The 12,818-nt window shown below is 46.1% G+C and overlaps 1 protein-coding gene across 1 annotated transcript in view; it reads right to left on the bottom strand.

Annotated features, from left to right (window-relative positions):
- Positions 1-2,536: 2,536 nt before the first annotated feature.
- Positions 2,537-12,818, bottom strand: part of UTP25 (UTP25 small subunit processome component) — a 28,462-nt gene continuing 18,180 nt past the window's right edge. The window contains exons 9-12 of the mRNA XM_068986241.1: positions 12,086-12,268; positions 11,841-11,953; positions 10,397-10,642; positions 2,537-3,395 (exon numbers count right to left, since the gene is read on the bottom strand). Of these exons, the coding sequence (XP_068842342.1) occupies positions 3,152-3,395; positions 10,397-10,642; positions 11,841-11,953; positions 12,086-12,268 (786 nt within the window). The 3' untranslated portion in view covers positions 2,537-3,151. The remainder of the gene's footprint in view (positions 3,396-10,396; positions 10,643-11,840; positions 11,954-12,085; positions 12,269-12,818) is intronic.

Consider the following 12,818-nt stretch of genomic DNA (forward strand, 5'->3'; position numbering starts at 1 on the left):
CCACCTCCCGCTCCGTCCTCAGCAGCCCCGACGAGAGCACCATCAGGGCGGAGGCTTCACGAGCCGCCCTTGGCCCTCTGGGGTGAGAGGAGTCAGCAGGGACACGTACCCACCCTGCCGGGGCCATCTGCACTCAATTACAAGCCCTTTGGAAGCCGGGAGAGGGCTGTTTAGCTGCCGCTGGTTCTCTATGATTAGCTAGTTCTTGTCTTTTGAATACTGCATATGGTGCAGCCAGCTGTAGAGAGCATTCATGATTCAAAGCTCTTTTCCCCTCAAAAAGAAAAGTGCTAAGCTAGTTTTATTACCACGGGAAGAAGAAAAAAAAAAAGTTTAAAACTCTTACCTTCGGGTTAAGTTCCTTTTCCTTCCTTAAAATTCCACCTCTTCCAAGGATTGGGACCATTCCATGTTCTGTCTTCTACCAGCACTATACAGGCGCTCGTTTGCTCAAGGTGAGCCTTGCAAGGAAATATCAAGATCGTGTGTAATTCCAGCGTAGACGTTTTTATCCATAGTTCAGCAGACTCTCTCCTCTCGTTTTTTATGGGAGACCTGATGTGAAGTTATCCTTGTAGTGAAACCACTCCAGATTCCGCCCTCTGCAACCAGCTGAGGAGCCAGGGCCACTGCAAAAGCTTACTTACCTTCTTCCGCAGGTGCTGAGCCAGGAACAGAAGCAACACGGCTTTGTTCACACTTGATACTCTCAGTGTTCTCTGTGGGTAAGAAGCAGTTAGCTGGCTATAAGCCAGCATTAAAGTCAGCAGGAAAGCTTAATAAAATGTGTATTCCTGGGGCTACATCACAGACTTGAAATCCGGGCTCACATGTGAGTGGAGGTCCAGAGAAGACAGAGATTTCGGAGTCTCATGACTAGTGATAACGAAAGCCACGGATCGGCTACAATTCACAGGGAAAAGAATGTGGAAATAGAAGACGAGGGTAATCAGAGTCTCTTCTTCCTCGTTTCTCTGAACCAGGCAAATAATTTTTCTCTCATAATACACAGGCTGTCTGGTAAACAGCAGCACAAATATGCCAATAACCACAGGGCACTCTATGGATAAAACAGCTCTTTGTAGATAAATGTGCATGTGTAGCTGATTCTCTCTGCTATACACCTGAAACTAACAAAGCACTGTAAGTCAATCTTGTGGCTCAGCTGGTAAAGAATCCACCTGCAATGCGGGAGACCTGGGTTTGATCCCTGGGTTGGAAAGAGCTCCTGGAGAAGGGAAAGGCTACCCACTCCAGTATCCTGGCCTGGAGAATTACATGGACTTTAGGAACCCATCTGTATTTGGAATGAATAGTTGTACTCTCCATATTGGGGAAAGAGAGACATAAAAATGCCTATATAAATATTTAGCAGTAAGAGAACCCCAGAAGTAATTTTACTTTTTTTTAATAAGAAATTTCAAGCATTTCCAAGAGGAACAAAATCTGTTCCAATTATGGATTGTTCCACTGAGGATAATGGGAGCCACAAGTCTCACTATCTGAGAAGAAAATTATTAATATGGGAAGGGAGACAACAAAAGGAACCCTGTGCTGTCAGTCTGAAATGGAGGCACGGGATAAATTCGTGGTTTTTAATATGGATACAGAAATAAATTTAGATGTCATGGGCACACAGGTATGTGCATACATGTACACACATGCAAATATTCCTAAACTCTGACTGTTGAGATAACAGTGGCTCCACAATAGTATTGAGCACACTTCGCCCTCAAATCTTAGTTTTAAGATAGTGTTCCACTAAGGAAAGTAGCGGTAAAGCGTCTGTCTACAATGCGGGAGACCCGGGTTTGATCCCTGGGTGGGGAAGATCCTCTGGAGAAGGAAATGGCAACCCACTCCAGTACTCTTGCCTGGAAATCCCATGGACGGAGCCTGGTAGGCCCCAGTCCATCGGGTTGCGAAGAGGTGGATATGACTGAGCGACTTTACTTCAAGGAAAGTAGGGCCGGAGTAATGAAAAGTACAAGACAAAACTGGACTGTCCTACAGTGTCAGAAAATAAAGAAAAAGGCCAAGTATAAGGGAGACATGTCAAGAAGACACAGCAGTCAGCTTGAAGGCGCTCCTGCTGGCCACACCTGAGATGATTTAAGCATCTAAAGGAATAACCGTAATAATTAATTATAACTCACTGGATACAAAAATGATTCCATACTCGTAATATAATATAAACTAATAAATAAATGGGGAATGAGTGACCCTATAGTGAAAAAGGCTGGCAAGCACCACCTTAAACAAGTGGTCGGTTAGTGTTAGTGATGAGACAAGCGGAAATCACACGCCACACAGCGTACGGGATCTTAGTTCCCTGAAAGGGGACCGAACCCGGGCCACGCCAGTGAAAGCGCTGAGCCCTAACCACTGGACGAATTCCCTAAAACTGGTTTTAAAAGGCCAGCTTCTCAGTGTAACAGACAAGTGACTGCGGCAATGACGGAGACAAGGCGAATTTGTAGCATCAAGAGTGTCACAAAATTATTTCTTGAAATAGAGCAGAAATTATTTTATATAATGTGATTTTTAGGTACATATTTTAACAAAACCACTTATTATTATGAGTTAAAGAAAGATCAGTGGATGAATATACTCTTCTAGGTTGAATTAAAATAGGATATGTAAGGTTTAAAAAAGTTTGGCTGGGGGAAAGTAACAGTTTTGCAAAACCTGTGCGATCCAAAAGATGCTGTTCGACAGCAAGAAGGGTTCCAGTTTCCCAGCACCAGTTCTCACAAGCATAGAAATGTATGCCTCAGTGTAAGAGGGTGTCAAACAGAAACAGGCAAATCTGACAGACTTTACCAAGCAGGATAAATCTGATGTAAAATCACAGTAAAACAATTTACAGCTTACAAAAAGACTCGCAAGTCGAGGATTCCTTCTATCGATTTCTCAGAGCCCCCACGAGCTCCTCCTGTCCTCTCAAAGATAGGTTGTACCAAAATCTGGTCCACATCGAACCTTTCAGGGATGCATGACCTGAAAAGGAAGAAGTGTCTGAGAAGATGCTGCCTGGCGCCCCTTCCTGCTGGCAGCCCTTCTTTGTAGAGGCGATCAGAATCAGGTCCGAGTGGCGCAGAGTGTCAGGCATCCCACGCCGCGCCAACACCGTTTCCTGCCCAGCCAGCTCTCATCTTTCTCCAGTAACGAAGAGATGGACGTTCTTCTTGGACTGCAGCATCTGGGCGGCCCGCTCCACCCCGACCACGGCGGCCAAGCGCTGGGCGTCGTACTTGGAGTAGAGGACAGTGCAGGTCCAGGCGGCTTCCTCGCCGCTGCTGGCGGCTCGCAGCATGTTACAGACTTCACTGTAGAAGTGCGGGTATGTTGGCAGTTCATAGAAAATCAGGTTCCTGATGCCTTTTATTGTGTATCTGCCAGAAGGAGAAAGAGAGGCTATGTCTACGGGAGAAATTTATGGAGAAGCCACCTTGGAATTTTACAGGGACACAGTCACTCATACCGCTTCGTGCTCAAGGAGGAAGAACAATAACAGACAGACCAACGGTTACTCTAATTTGAGCTGGAAGGGCTCACTTTTTGTGACAACGTGTTTGAATTCCTAATGTTTGGTTTAGGATAATGATAAAATGAATTTGCCTTTCTTGAGCCTGCTCTGAGCAGAGTGAGGTAGGCTGGGGAAGAATAGAAGACAAGGGTTAAAAATCGGTCATCAAAATAAAAAGCAGACAACTTGCAATTTAACACTATCCTTATAATCAGGGAAAACAATGTTCTGTAATGGAGATGAGGTCAGATCCAGTACATAAAATAAACTGCAAATACTCTCCCATTAAGTCTTTTCTTACCACTTTGACAACATGTTAACTCCATGGCAGATGGTCCAAGTTCATCCATTTATAACACTGTGCCCAAGGACCCATCAGGCATTCTGGGAAGGCGATTAGTATCAGGAGCTTCCTCACTCTTTCCCTGCCCCACAGGGCTGCACCGAGGTGGTCAGAAGGCACACCCTAAGGACTCACCTTGTGGTTAGATCGAGGTCAAGCACTGCCTCCTAACAAAAGATTTCACAGGCTGACAAGGTTCTGATTTTTCCTGTCTGACACATCTTGATGTTAGACTTCCTCGGGAATTTTATTTTATTCATGGAGGATAAGTTTTCCTTGTCTTTTTATCCCATGGCTCAGCCTTATCTCTCTGGAGACCCTCCTCTTCCAGAATATAACTGCAGTCCATTACTTGGTTCATTTTCCACATCCCCGTTCTATAAAGGAATTCTAATGCTAATGAGTGAAGTTGACAAGACACAATTCTGCCTCAGCAGTTATCAAAACAAAAACACACAAACACGGAGTTTTACTTCTGCTTACTATGTAGAAAATTCAAGAGAATACTGCTTCCATGCTAACAAGAAAAACAATCTACAACAATATTCCTCTTCTTGAGCCTAAACAGCCGATGTGAGGCAACCAGGTGGACTGATTCAGCGGTGCCCTGGTGTGTGTTTAACTGGTTCTCAGTGGGGGAGGGAAGGTGCTGATTTGAAGCACTTGCCAGTTTTTGTGGTGTAAACCCTTCATTTCAAGCGAACAATGTCATGCTCCTGAACTTGGAAATGGGAAGAGATGTGCGACCAGATCTCAAGAGCAGGCATGAGCCAGCTTCAGCCCATCACTGACTGAATTCCAGAGCGACAAGCTGGTCTGAAGAAAAACAGGACACTTCACCATGGGAAAGGGGGTGGCTGCCATGAAAGCGGGAAGGAAGAAACAGCTATACTTTGAACACGTTCTCAAAGGGCAATTATGGGTTTGCATGAGAGTCCAGGAGCCCTGGGATTTCCGGACGCACTTCACTTCATTTTCACGAGGTCCTTTCCACAGGGCTCCACTGGGGGCCCTGAAGGCAAGGCAGAAGACCTGAGAGAGCCCGCGGGCGGCACAGACAGGAAAGCTCACTCTTTCCCCAGACCCATACTGTGTATGGAGCTAAAGCCTGAAGCCAATGAACAGGACAAAAGGTCAACTGCTGGGGTGGAGTCAGACAAAGCAAAAATCCGCTACCCTAAGGGAGCGGGGTTTCCCTTGTGGCTCAGCTGGTAAAGAATCTGCCTGCAATGCGGGAGACCTGGGTTCGATCCCTGGGTTGGGAAGATCCCCTGAAGAAGGGAAAGGCTGTCCACTTCAGTATTCTCGCCTGGAGAATTCTACGGACTGTACAGTCCATGGGGTTGCAAAGAGCTGGACGCGACTGAGAGACTTTCACTTTCAAGGGAGGGGCATTAACCCCCTCACCCTGTCCCTCCCCACCACAAGACTCACACCCAGTAAAAAGCAAGAGCAGTCTGTCCCTAAGCAAAGGGCATGAAGCCTACGGAGCCCAAGCCTGCGCTGATGCAAGCAGAGGCTTGCTGCCAGTGGGGAGAAGCAGGAAACTCTTTGCAAGACCCTCAAGGCAGAGAGAGGTCTGCCACCACGCAGGGTGGTGTAGGAACCCTGAGAAAGCCCAGGGTGGAGAGAACCTGCCTGCATCTGAGCCGGATGGGTCGGAGGGCCCCTGCCCCACTTCAAGCCTGTGCGGAGGAACGAGCAGGAGGGGCTGGAGTGCGGGGAGAAGTCCCTGGGCACAGGGGCGCAGGGCTCGGGGAAAGCTGAGAGTGGAGCAGGTCCTGAGACAAGACCCTCCAGCAGGGCCCCGTGCCGGGCCACCGTCTGCTGGAGGAACTGCAGTCTGGGGTACCTGGACGGTAACCACGGTAACAACCAGATCCTCGCTAGGCTCCCAACTCGCACTCTAGTGGCCTGACGCAAGAGGTGTGTCCAGGCCAACTACCCACTCAGGAACTCCATTCAACTATTACAAAAAACACAGAAAAGCAAGAAACAGACATGAAAACCATGAGGCATCATTTCGACTATCAAACTACTGGCAACAGGTAGGGTTTTACACAGATAGGTTAATGGAGCATAAGTTATTGTATGTATCTTGGGGGGGAAGGGAGAAGATGGGAGTTGCAACGTACAGCAAACATTAAATTGTGCACAGTTTTTGAACAAACAAGTTTTCCTTTCCAAATTTATCCCAAGGAAATACCTAGGCAACTAGGCCATCAACTACACAGATGGCTGCTCATGGCATTACTGTACCTAATAGCGGAAAATAACAGCATGCCTGTTAAACGGAAACTGGGTTAACTATATCCCCATTCAAAGTACATAACAGTAACCACTGAAATGGATACCATGCACACCTCACAGGTTACTCATAAGCAAACAGAAAAGGTGTCTTTACAAGGCAGAGATCTAGCAGCCCTACCTTGACCAGGTGATTACGTTTAGCATCACCCAAAACGGGATAAACTGACACCCTGTGCCTTCATGTAGAATTCTTACCAAAATAGTGTTTAAATCTGTGATTCCCAAACTTGGACGCCTGTCGAATCACCTATTTGTTTTTAAAAAATATCTATTCTATAATTGGTCCCCATCTCCAACACTATGATTTAATTGATACTGGGGTATGACATGGGCATTCAGATTTTTTAAAAGCTCTACTAGGGGATTCCAATGTGTAGTAAAGTTTGGGGACACTGACCTAAATAATAAGGAATGAAGCAAATCCAGACTGTAGGACATTCTAAGGGAAAGCGGACTACACTTTTCAAAAAAAATGTCAGTATCATGACAAAGAACAAAAGGAAGAGAATTATTCCAGATGAGGGTTTCTTAACCGCAGTATTACTGACATTTTAAGCCAGATAATTCTTTGTTTTAGGGGCCATCCTATGAACTGAAGGGTGATTAGCAGCACTCAGGCCTTGACCTGTGTGAACCACTAGAATAACCCTCCAGCTGTAACTACCAAAAATGTCTCCAGATATTTCCAAATGTCCCTTGGGGAGCAAAACTATTCCCAGCTTGAGAACTGCTAAAATAAACTGAAGAAACATGTTAACCAAATGCAATGTATGATACTCAACTAAATCCTAAATCCTGGATTGCTGGTGGGGGACAGCTGTGATCGTCACTGGAAAACAACTAGGAAAATCTGAACACAGACTAAATATTAGATGATGTTATTGCAATCATGTCAAGTGGAATGTCAATAAATGACAGAATTTTGTTTTTAGCCAGTTTACATGCTGAAAGATCTAGAAGCTAAGTGTCATGAAGCTTCCTATAATTTACTGTCAAATGGTTCAGGAAGAAAAAAAATAAGATGTGGGAGGAGAGAGAGGAGAGGCAGAATGTGAGTGCATGTGAACGGGGCAGAATGCTAACAGCTGGCCAAGTCTACCTGGAAGGAGTTACAGACGTTCACTGGGAGAGCTTTACAATGTCTTTTGAAATGAAATCTTCCCACATAAAAAGTTGGTGGGGGGAAGATGTAACAGAACCATATATAAACTTATAAAGACTTAGAAATACACATCCATAACACGCAAGCATGCACGCCAAAACACTAACTTGTTTTTTTTCAATGAGCACATAAAACACGTAAGATAAAAGAAAAAAAGTCCCTATGTGTATATGGGGATCTCAACTTTGGTTTTATTTTTTTCAAATTGCCTGTGTCTGTGTGCATGTACACAAGTTTTTTGACATTAAAAAGTCAGGGAAGAAATATACCAAAATGAGTATTTGTATCAGTGGGATTATAGGTGATTCCATTTTTTTAACCTAAGTTTTCCAGGTTCTGTAACAATAATGCTCTTATAATAAGAGTATTTTTTAAAAAAAAATAAAACATCAAGACCGACTCCAATAGCCATTACACTTAAGAACTAAGAAAATCTCTTAGTGCCGATCTGTCTACAGTAGAGACTAGGGCTTCCCAGGTGACTCAGCGGCAAAGAATCTCCCTGCAATGCAGGAGATGCAGGTTTGATTCCTGGGTGGGGAAGATCCCCTGGAGAAGGAAATGGCTACCCACTCCAGTACTCTTTCCTGGAAAATCCCATGGACAAAGGAGCCTGGCAGACCACAGTCCACGGGGCCTCAAAGTCGGACACGACTTAGCGACTAAACAACGCGACAGAGAGAGGCCAGGCGTCTTCTGGAAATAAGAGAGTGTGAGCAGGGCCTCTTCAGAGGGGCAGTCAGTACCAGCTCCTCTAACCTTCTGCACCGCTTCCCCTGCCTTCCTCCTCTCCTGTACATGTTTTGTGTCTTTAATGACCCCAACAAATATGGCCCAACACTCTGACAGGACCTAAAATTAAGGACATTCCAGATATCTATGCTACCTGCCAACTGTCAATGATATGAGGCACCCACAACTGACTTGAAACGCTTGTTCCTCCATAGTCTATAAAGACTCCATCTGCTACTTCCATAGCTGGGGTTCTCACTGGGGCAAGGAGCACCTGGAAACACCCCAGGCGGCCTTTCCCAACTCTAGAAACCCCACCTCCAGAGCTTCTGAGTGCCAATCTTTCATGCTGTGCTTACCCACTGATAATGCTCAGAGAAGAAGCTGTGAACTGTCCTCACCTCAGGAGTATCATGACCAAAGGCCAATCCAGCCCTAAGATTCTATTGGTTTCATCTCCCTGAAAAAAACAAATCTTCAGGCTGAAAATTTTTCATTAGCTCACAAACGAACTGCAGTATTTCTAACACTATTTCCTCAGAGAATACAGACACAGAATTTTAGAGTTGGTTACTAAAGTTGAAAACACATGTACTTTTCCCTACGGTCAAATTTACAAAATCAAATCAAAAGACACTGCAGATCAAAATACCTATCATCACTTTCGTGACCTCTCAAGCAAAAAATTCTATAGCTGGGAACCTTGAGACAATTGGCAGTTGCAAATTACTTAGATTCACATTTAACACCCAATAACTGGATCCAGGGTGTAAAGCAAATGGCACATGTCAGGTCTGTCTTTACCATGACTTTGGGAACAAAACTATCTGGTCACTAAATGAACAGTTTAAGACAGGAGACTGTCCCACTTAAGAGAAGGGGCTCCTCTTAACACCACGCCCTCTCCTTGAAGATCTGCTCTTTGAGAGAGGTCCTCATCCCAGCTTAATTCACAGCTGTGAGAGACAATCACGTTGCGAAGTTTTCCAGTCCATCCACTTCATTCAAAGGACTTGCTTTGATGTGTTAAGCTTTTGGAAAACTAAGGGCTCTTAAGACCTGCTGAATGCAAATCCCTCCCAAAATACCACTTTCCAATGCGAATGAAAACAACAAATCACTGGAAGGAAGCAAATAATAATGCCGGGAAGCAGGCATTTGTTAAAACTCTTGGGCCAAACAGCCAAGAATGAAGCCCAGTCAACACAGATGCAGTCACACCTCGCCTCTCTGCTGACAGATAACCGTTGTCAGCAGAATGCCAGAGGTCATGCCGTGCCAGCCTGCTTCACCCGGAGGGTGCTGGGTCTTCCTGGTGAGGAGAGGGTTTCTGGGGAACACCACCCAATACCAACATAAACTAAAAGGCAATGCAATGCCAAGGTGTACCAACTAATAAGCTCCAAAGCCTAAAAGATTTCTGGCTTAGCTGTTAAGAGATTCTCTGAGGAAATGTGTCCCTCAGTAGTATATGACTGAGAATTAATAAAATAGTAAAGTCAGAACTAAACTCACTGAACATTACTGTGAATCAGGAAAGAAAAGGTTATAGGATGCAATTTCCATCTCTAGGTAAGGGCTTAAAGGAGGCTTTTACACTTGGCAGTAGAGAGAATTAGCAAAACAAGAAAATCACCGAGCTCTGGGTGCATGAAGGGCTGCAGCTATTCCAAACAGTAACAGAAGGATCAATATTACTAACACTCCAATTTAAAAAAAAGGTCAACCCAACATTTTTGTCAAAGTCACATGGTGGGGAAGCTAAGCAAATGCTGAAGCTCTTAAATATTCACCTTGAAGGCCCTCGCCTTTTGCTCTTCCTGAACATCCAGGGGCCCCTTAGCCCCTGTTCTCTTTGGTGAGGAAGTGTGTGCACACCACCTCTGGACACTGAACACTGACGCTGCACTCAGCTTCGATCTCCACACAGCCCCCAGTATTTCATCTGTGTTTCTACGACAGGCTCCATCCACCCTTTGCTGCCCTCCAGTTGTCCCTGTCAAGAGCTGCTCAGCTCTGTAACATCTTCCTTGAGGGGCATATCCTCAAGACAGCTACTTAGGAAGTACCCTAAGCATGGATCCACTCCACATCTATATATAACATGGCGCAGTCACTCATTCATTTCTACAACCTTTTCCAGCAACACCCATTTTACAAGAAAACCAAACAACCCATCAAGAAAAGCCTGTCCAGCCCCTAGAACTCTGGCGTCTCTCCAGGAGGTGGAATAGGGAGGACCACGGCACGGCAAAGCCCCCCATACACTCAGAAGCAGGCCCTCCAGGGAGGACGCTTGAAGCCCGGCCCTACTTCTCACCTTTTGTAGAAATGGAAGCGCTCGGTGAGCAGCAGGAACTGCTTCTCCCCTTGAAGGAAGAAGTGTCTGGCCCTGGAGACCCCAGACTTCTGGGTGTACTCGCAGATATGAGTGAAGTTCAGTTCCTCCTTCTTGAAGTAATTTCGGAGACGCACAAAGTCAAAGTAGGAGGGGACATAGATAAGCGTGTGGGACATGACTGCATCCCGATATTGAGGCAGAATCTTGTTCACGAAAAAGTTGAACCTGATTTGGAAAGGCAAAGGGCAAAGTCAGCGGTCTGGAAGTGAGCCCGTAGGGTCACTGCTAACTGCATGGCCCTGGGCAAGTCACTGTCTCCCTCTACCTGCCCTAAGAGGCTAATCTGGTCTACCGCTCTGCAAAGAGGTGAGACTTGTTCAACACGCTACAAAGTAAGTGCCAGCACCACTCATCATAAAGTATGGATGTGACACTGGTATATCCCGAGAATTATTCTAGGAAGTTCAGTTCAGTTCAGTCGCTCAGTCATGTCCAACTCTTTGCGACCCCATGAATCGCAGCACGCCAGGCCTCCCTGTCCATCACCAACTCCCGGAGTTCACTCAGACTCACGTCCATCGAGTCAGTGATGCCATCCAGCCATCTCATCCTGGGTCATCCCCTTCTCCTCCTGCCCCCAATCCCTCCCAGCATCAGAGTCTTTTCCAATGAGTCAACTCTACGCATGAGGTGGCCAAAGTACTGGAGTTTCAGCTTCAGCATCATTCCTTCCAAAGAAATCCCAGGGCTGATCTCCTTCAGAATGGACTGGTTGGATCTCCTTGCAGTCCAAGGGACTCTCAAGAGTCTTCTCCAACACCACAGTTCAAAAGCATCAATTCTTCGGCGCTCAGCCTTCTTCACAGTCCAACTCTCACATCCATACATGACCACAGGAAAAACCATAGCCTTGACTAGACGTATATATATTCTAGGAAGTATATAACCACATCACTCATTCATTCAGCTGTCAAGTCAGTCAACAAATAATTACTGAACACCTACCATATACTAAGCACCATTCTGCTGCCAAGTGTCCCCCGACTAAACGCAATGAGCAAACAGGAGAAAATAACATAGAGAATTAGAAAAGGACTTCTTGCCCTGAAGGGCTTACAATTAAGTTGCTGACATGCAGCATTAAGCAATTCATGTAATTTTAAAGTGCCATCCTCTAGGGGAAAGTACCCCTGATTCACCAGCTCTGCCACTAACTAGACATCAGAACTAGGATGAGGCATCGCCGCTCTGGGCGTCAGTGTCCTCCTCTGTCAATGTCACGACGGAGGGGAATCACTCATTTCATCTCACAGACGGTCATCGATAAAGTCAACATGGAGTCCGATTCTAAGTTTGAACGGCCAGGTAAAAGCCCTCTCTGTGACTCCCAGGGTCCAGTGGGAAGGGCGGGGGATGTGGGTACCTGGCATCAATCACGGAAGCGAGGCTTTCCGCTTCCATCCTCTGGAAGACATGCGGGAGCTGCACCAGGACCTGACTGATGGAGCCTGTCATCGGGACGTTCCTCACGGCCACCTGCCAGGGGTCAGAGAGAGCATCAGGAGGTGAGCTATCCCTGCTGCTGACCAGATGTAATCCTCCCCTTCTGCCTCGTGACCCAAACAACACCCGACACTTCCCGAAGGTCAGAGAAAGGGGAGACCCCACCTGGCCTTGCACATTGACGCAGTACTTGTTGAACACGGAGTTGATCTGGGCATCCTGCAGGGCCCCGAACAGCAGGGTCTGGCGATAGTACTTGGACCAATTGTTGAGGCTCCACATCCGCACTCGAGAAAAGTCCACCCCATGTGAGTCCAAGGGCAATAGGTTCATGTGGTTCATCAAATGCTGCGAGCAGAAACAATACTCCATTAATACTTATCGAGCACTCACCTGGAAGGCATTGCTAAGCGTTCCATAAGCCTTTTGTCTTACCTAACCTGGAGAAATGCACACTATCACCTCCCAAGTTACAGCAAGAAAACTGCGGCTCAGGCGGGAGAGTGACTTGTCCGTAGTCAGGTAAACATTCCCAACACGAAAATAAAGCTCAAACTGGCTACCTCGTGGATCTTTCAAAAAGGATCGAGATAGTATCTATACAGTGTATTTCTGAAATGCCACCGTGGTTACTCTATAAGCAACCTGGCTTCAGGCTTGGACAAGAAGGAAAATGACACAGAAAACAGAATTGCTGTCCTTCCATGACCTGGTTCTCAAAACATTAGGAGATTCCCTGAGTGACTACACGTCAACCAATTAAATATGACTCAACCATTAGCTTCCTTGTAGCTCAGTCGGTAAAGAACCTGCCTGCAATGCAGAAGACCTGGGTTCAATTCCTGGGTCAGGAAGATCCCCTGGAGAAGGAAATGGCAACCCACTCCAGTATCCTTGC

Source organism: Capricornis sumatraensis, chromosome 14, assembly GCF_032405125.1.
Source record: "Capricornis sumatraensis isolate serow.1 chromosome 14, serow.2, whole genome shotgun sequence".
NCBI classification, from domain to species: Eukaryota; Metazoa; Chordata; class Mammalia; order Artiodactyla; family Bovidae; genus Capricornis; species Capricornis sumatraensis.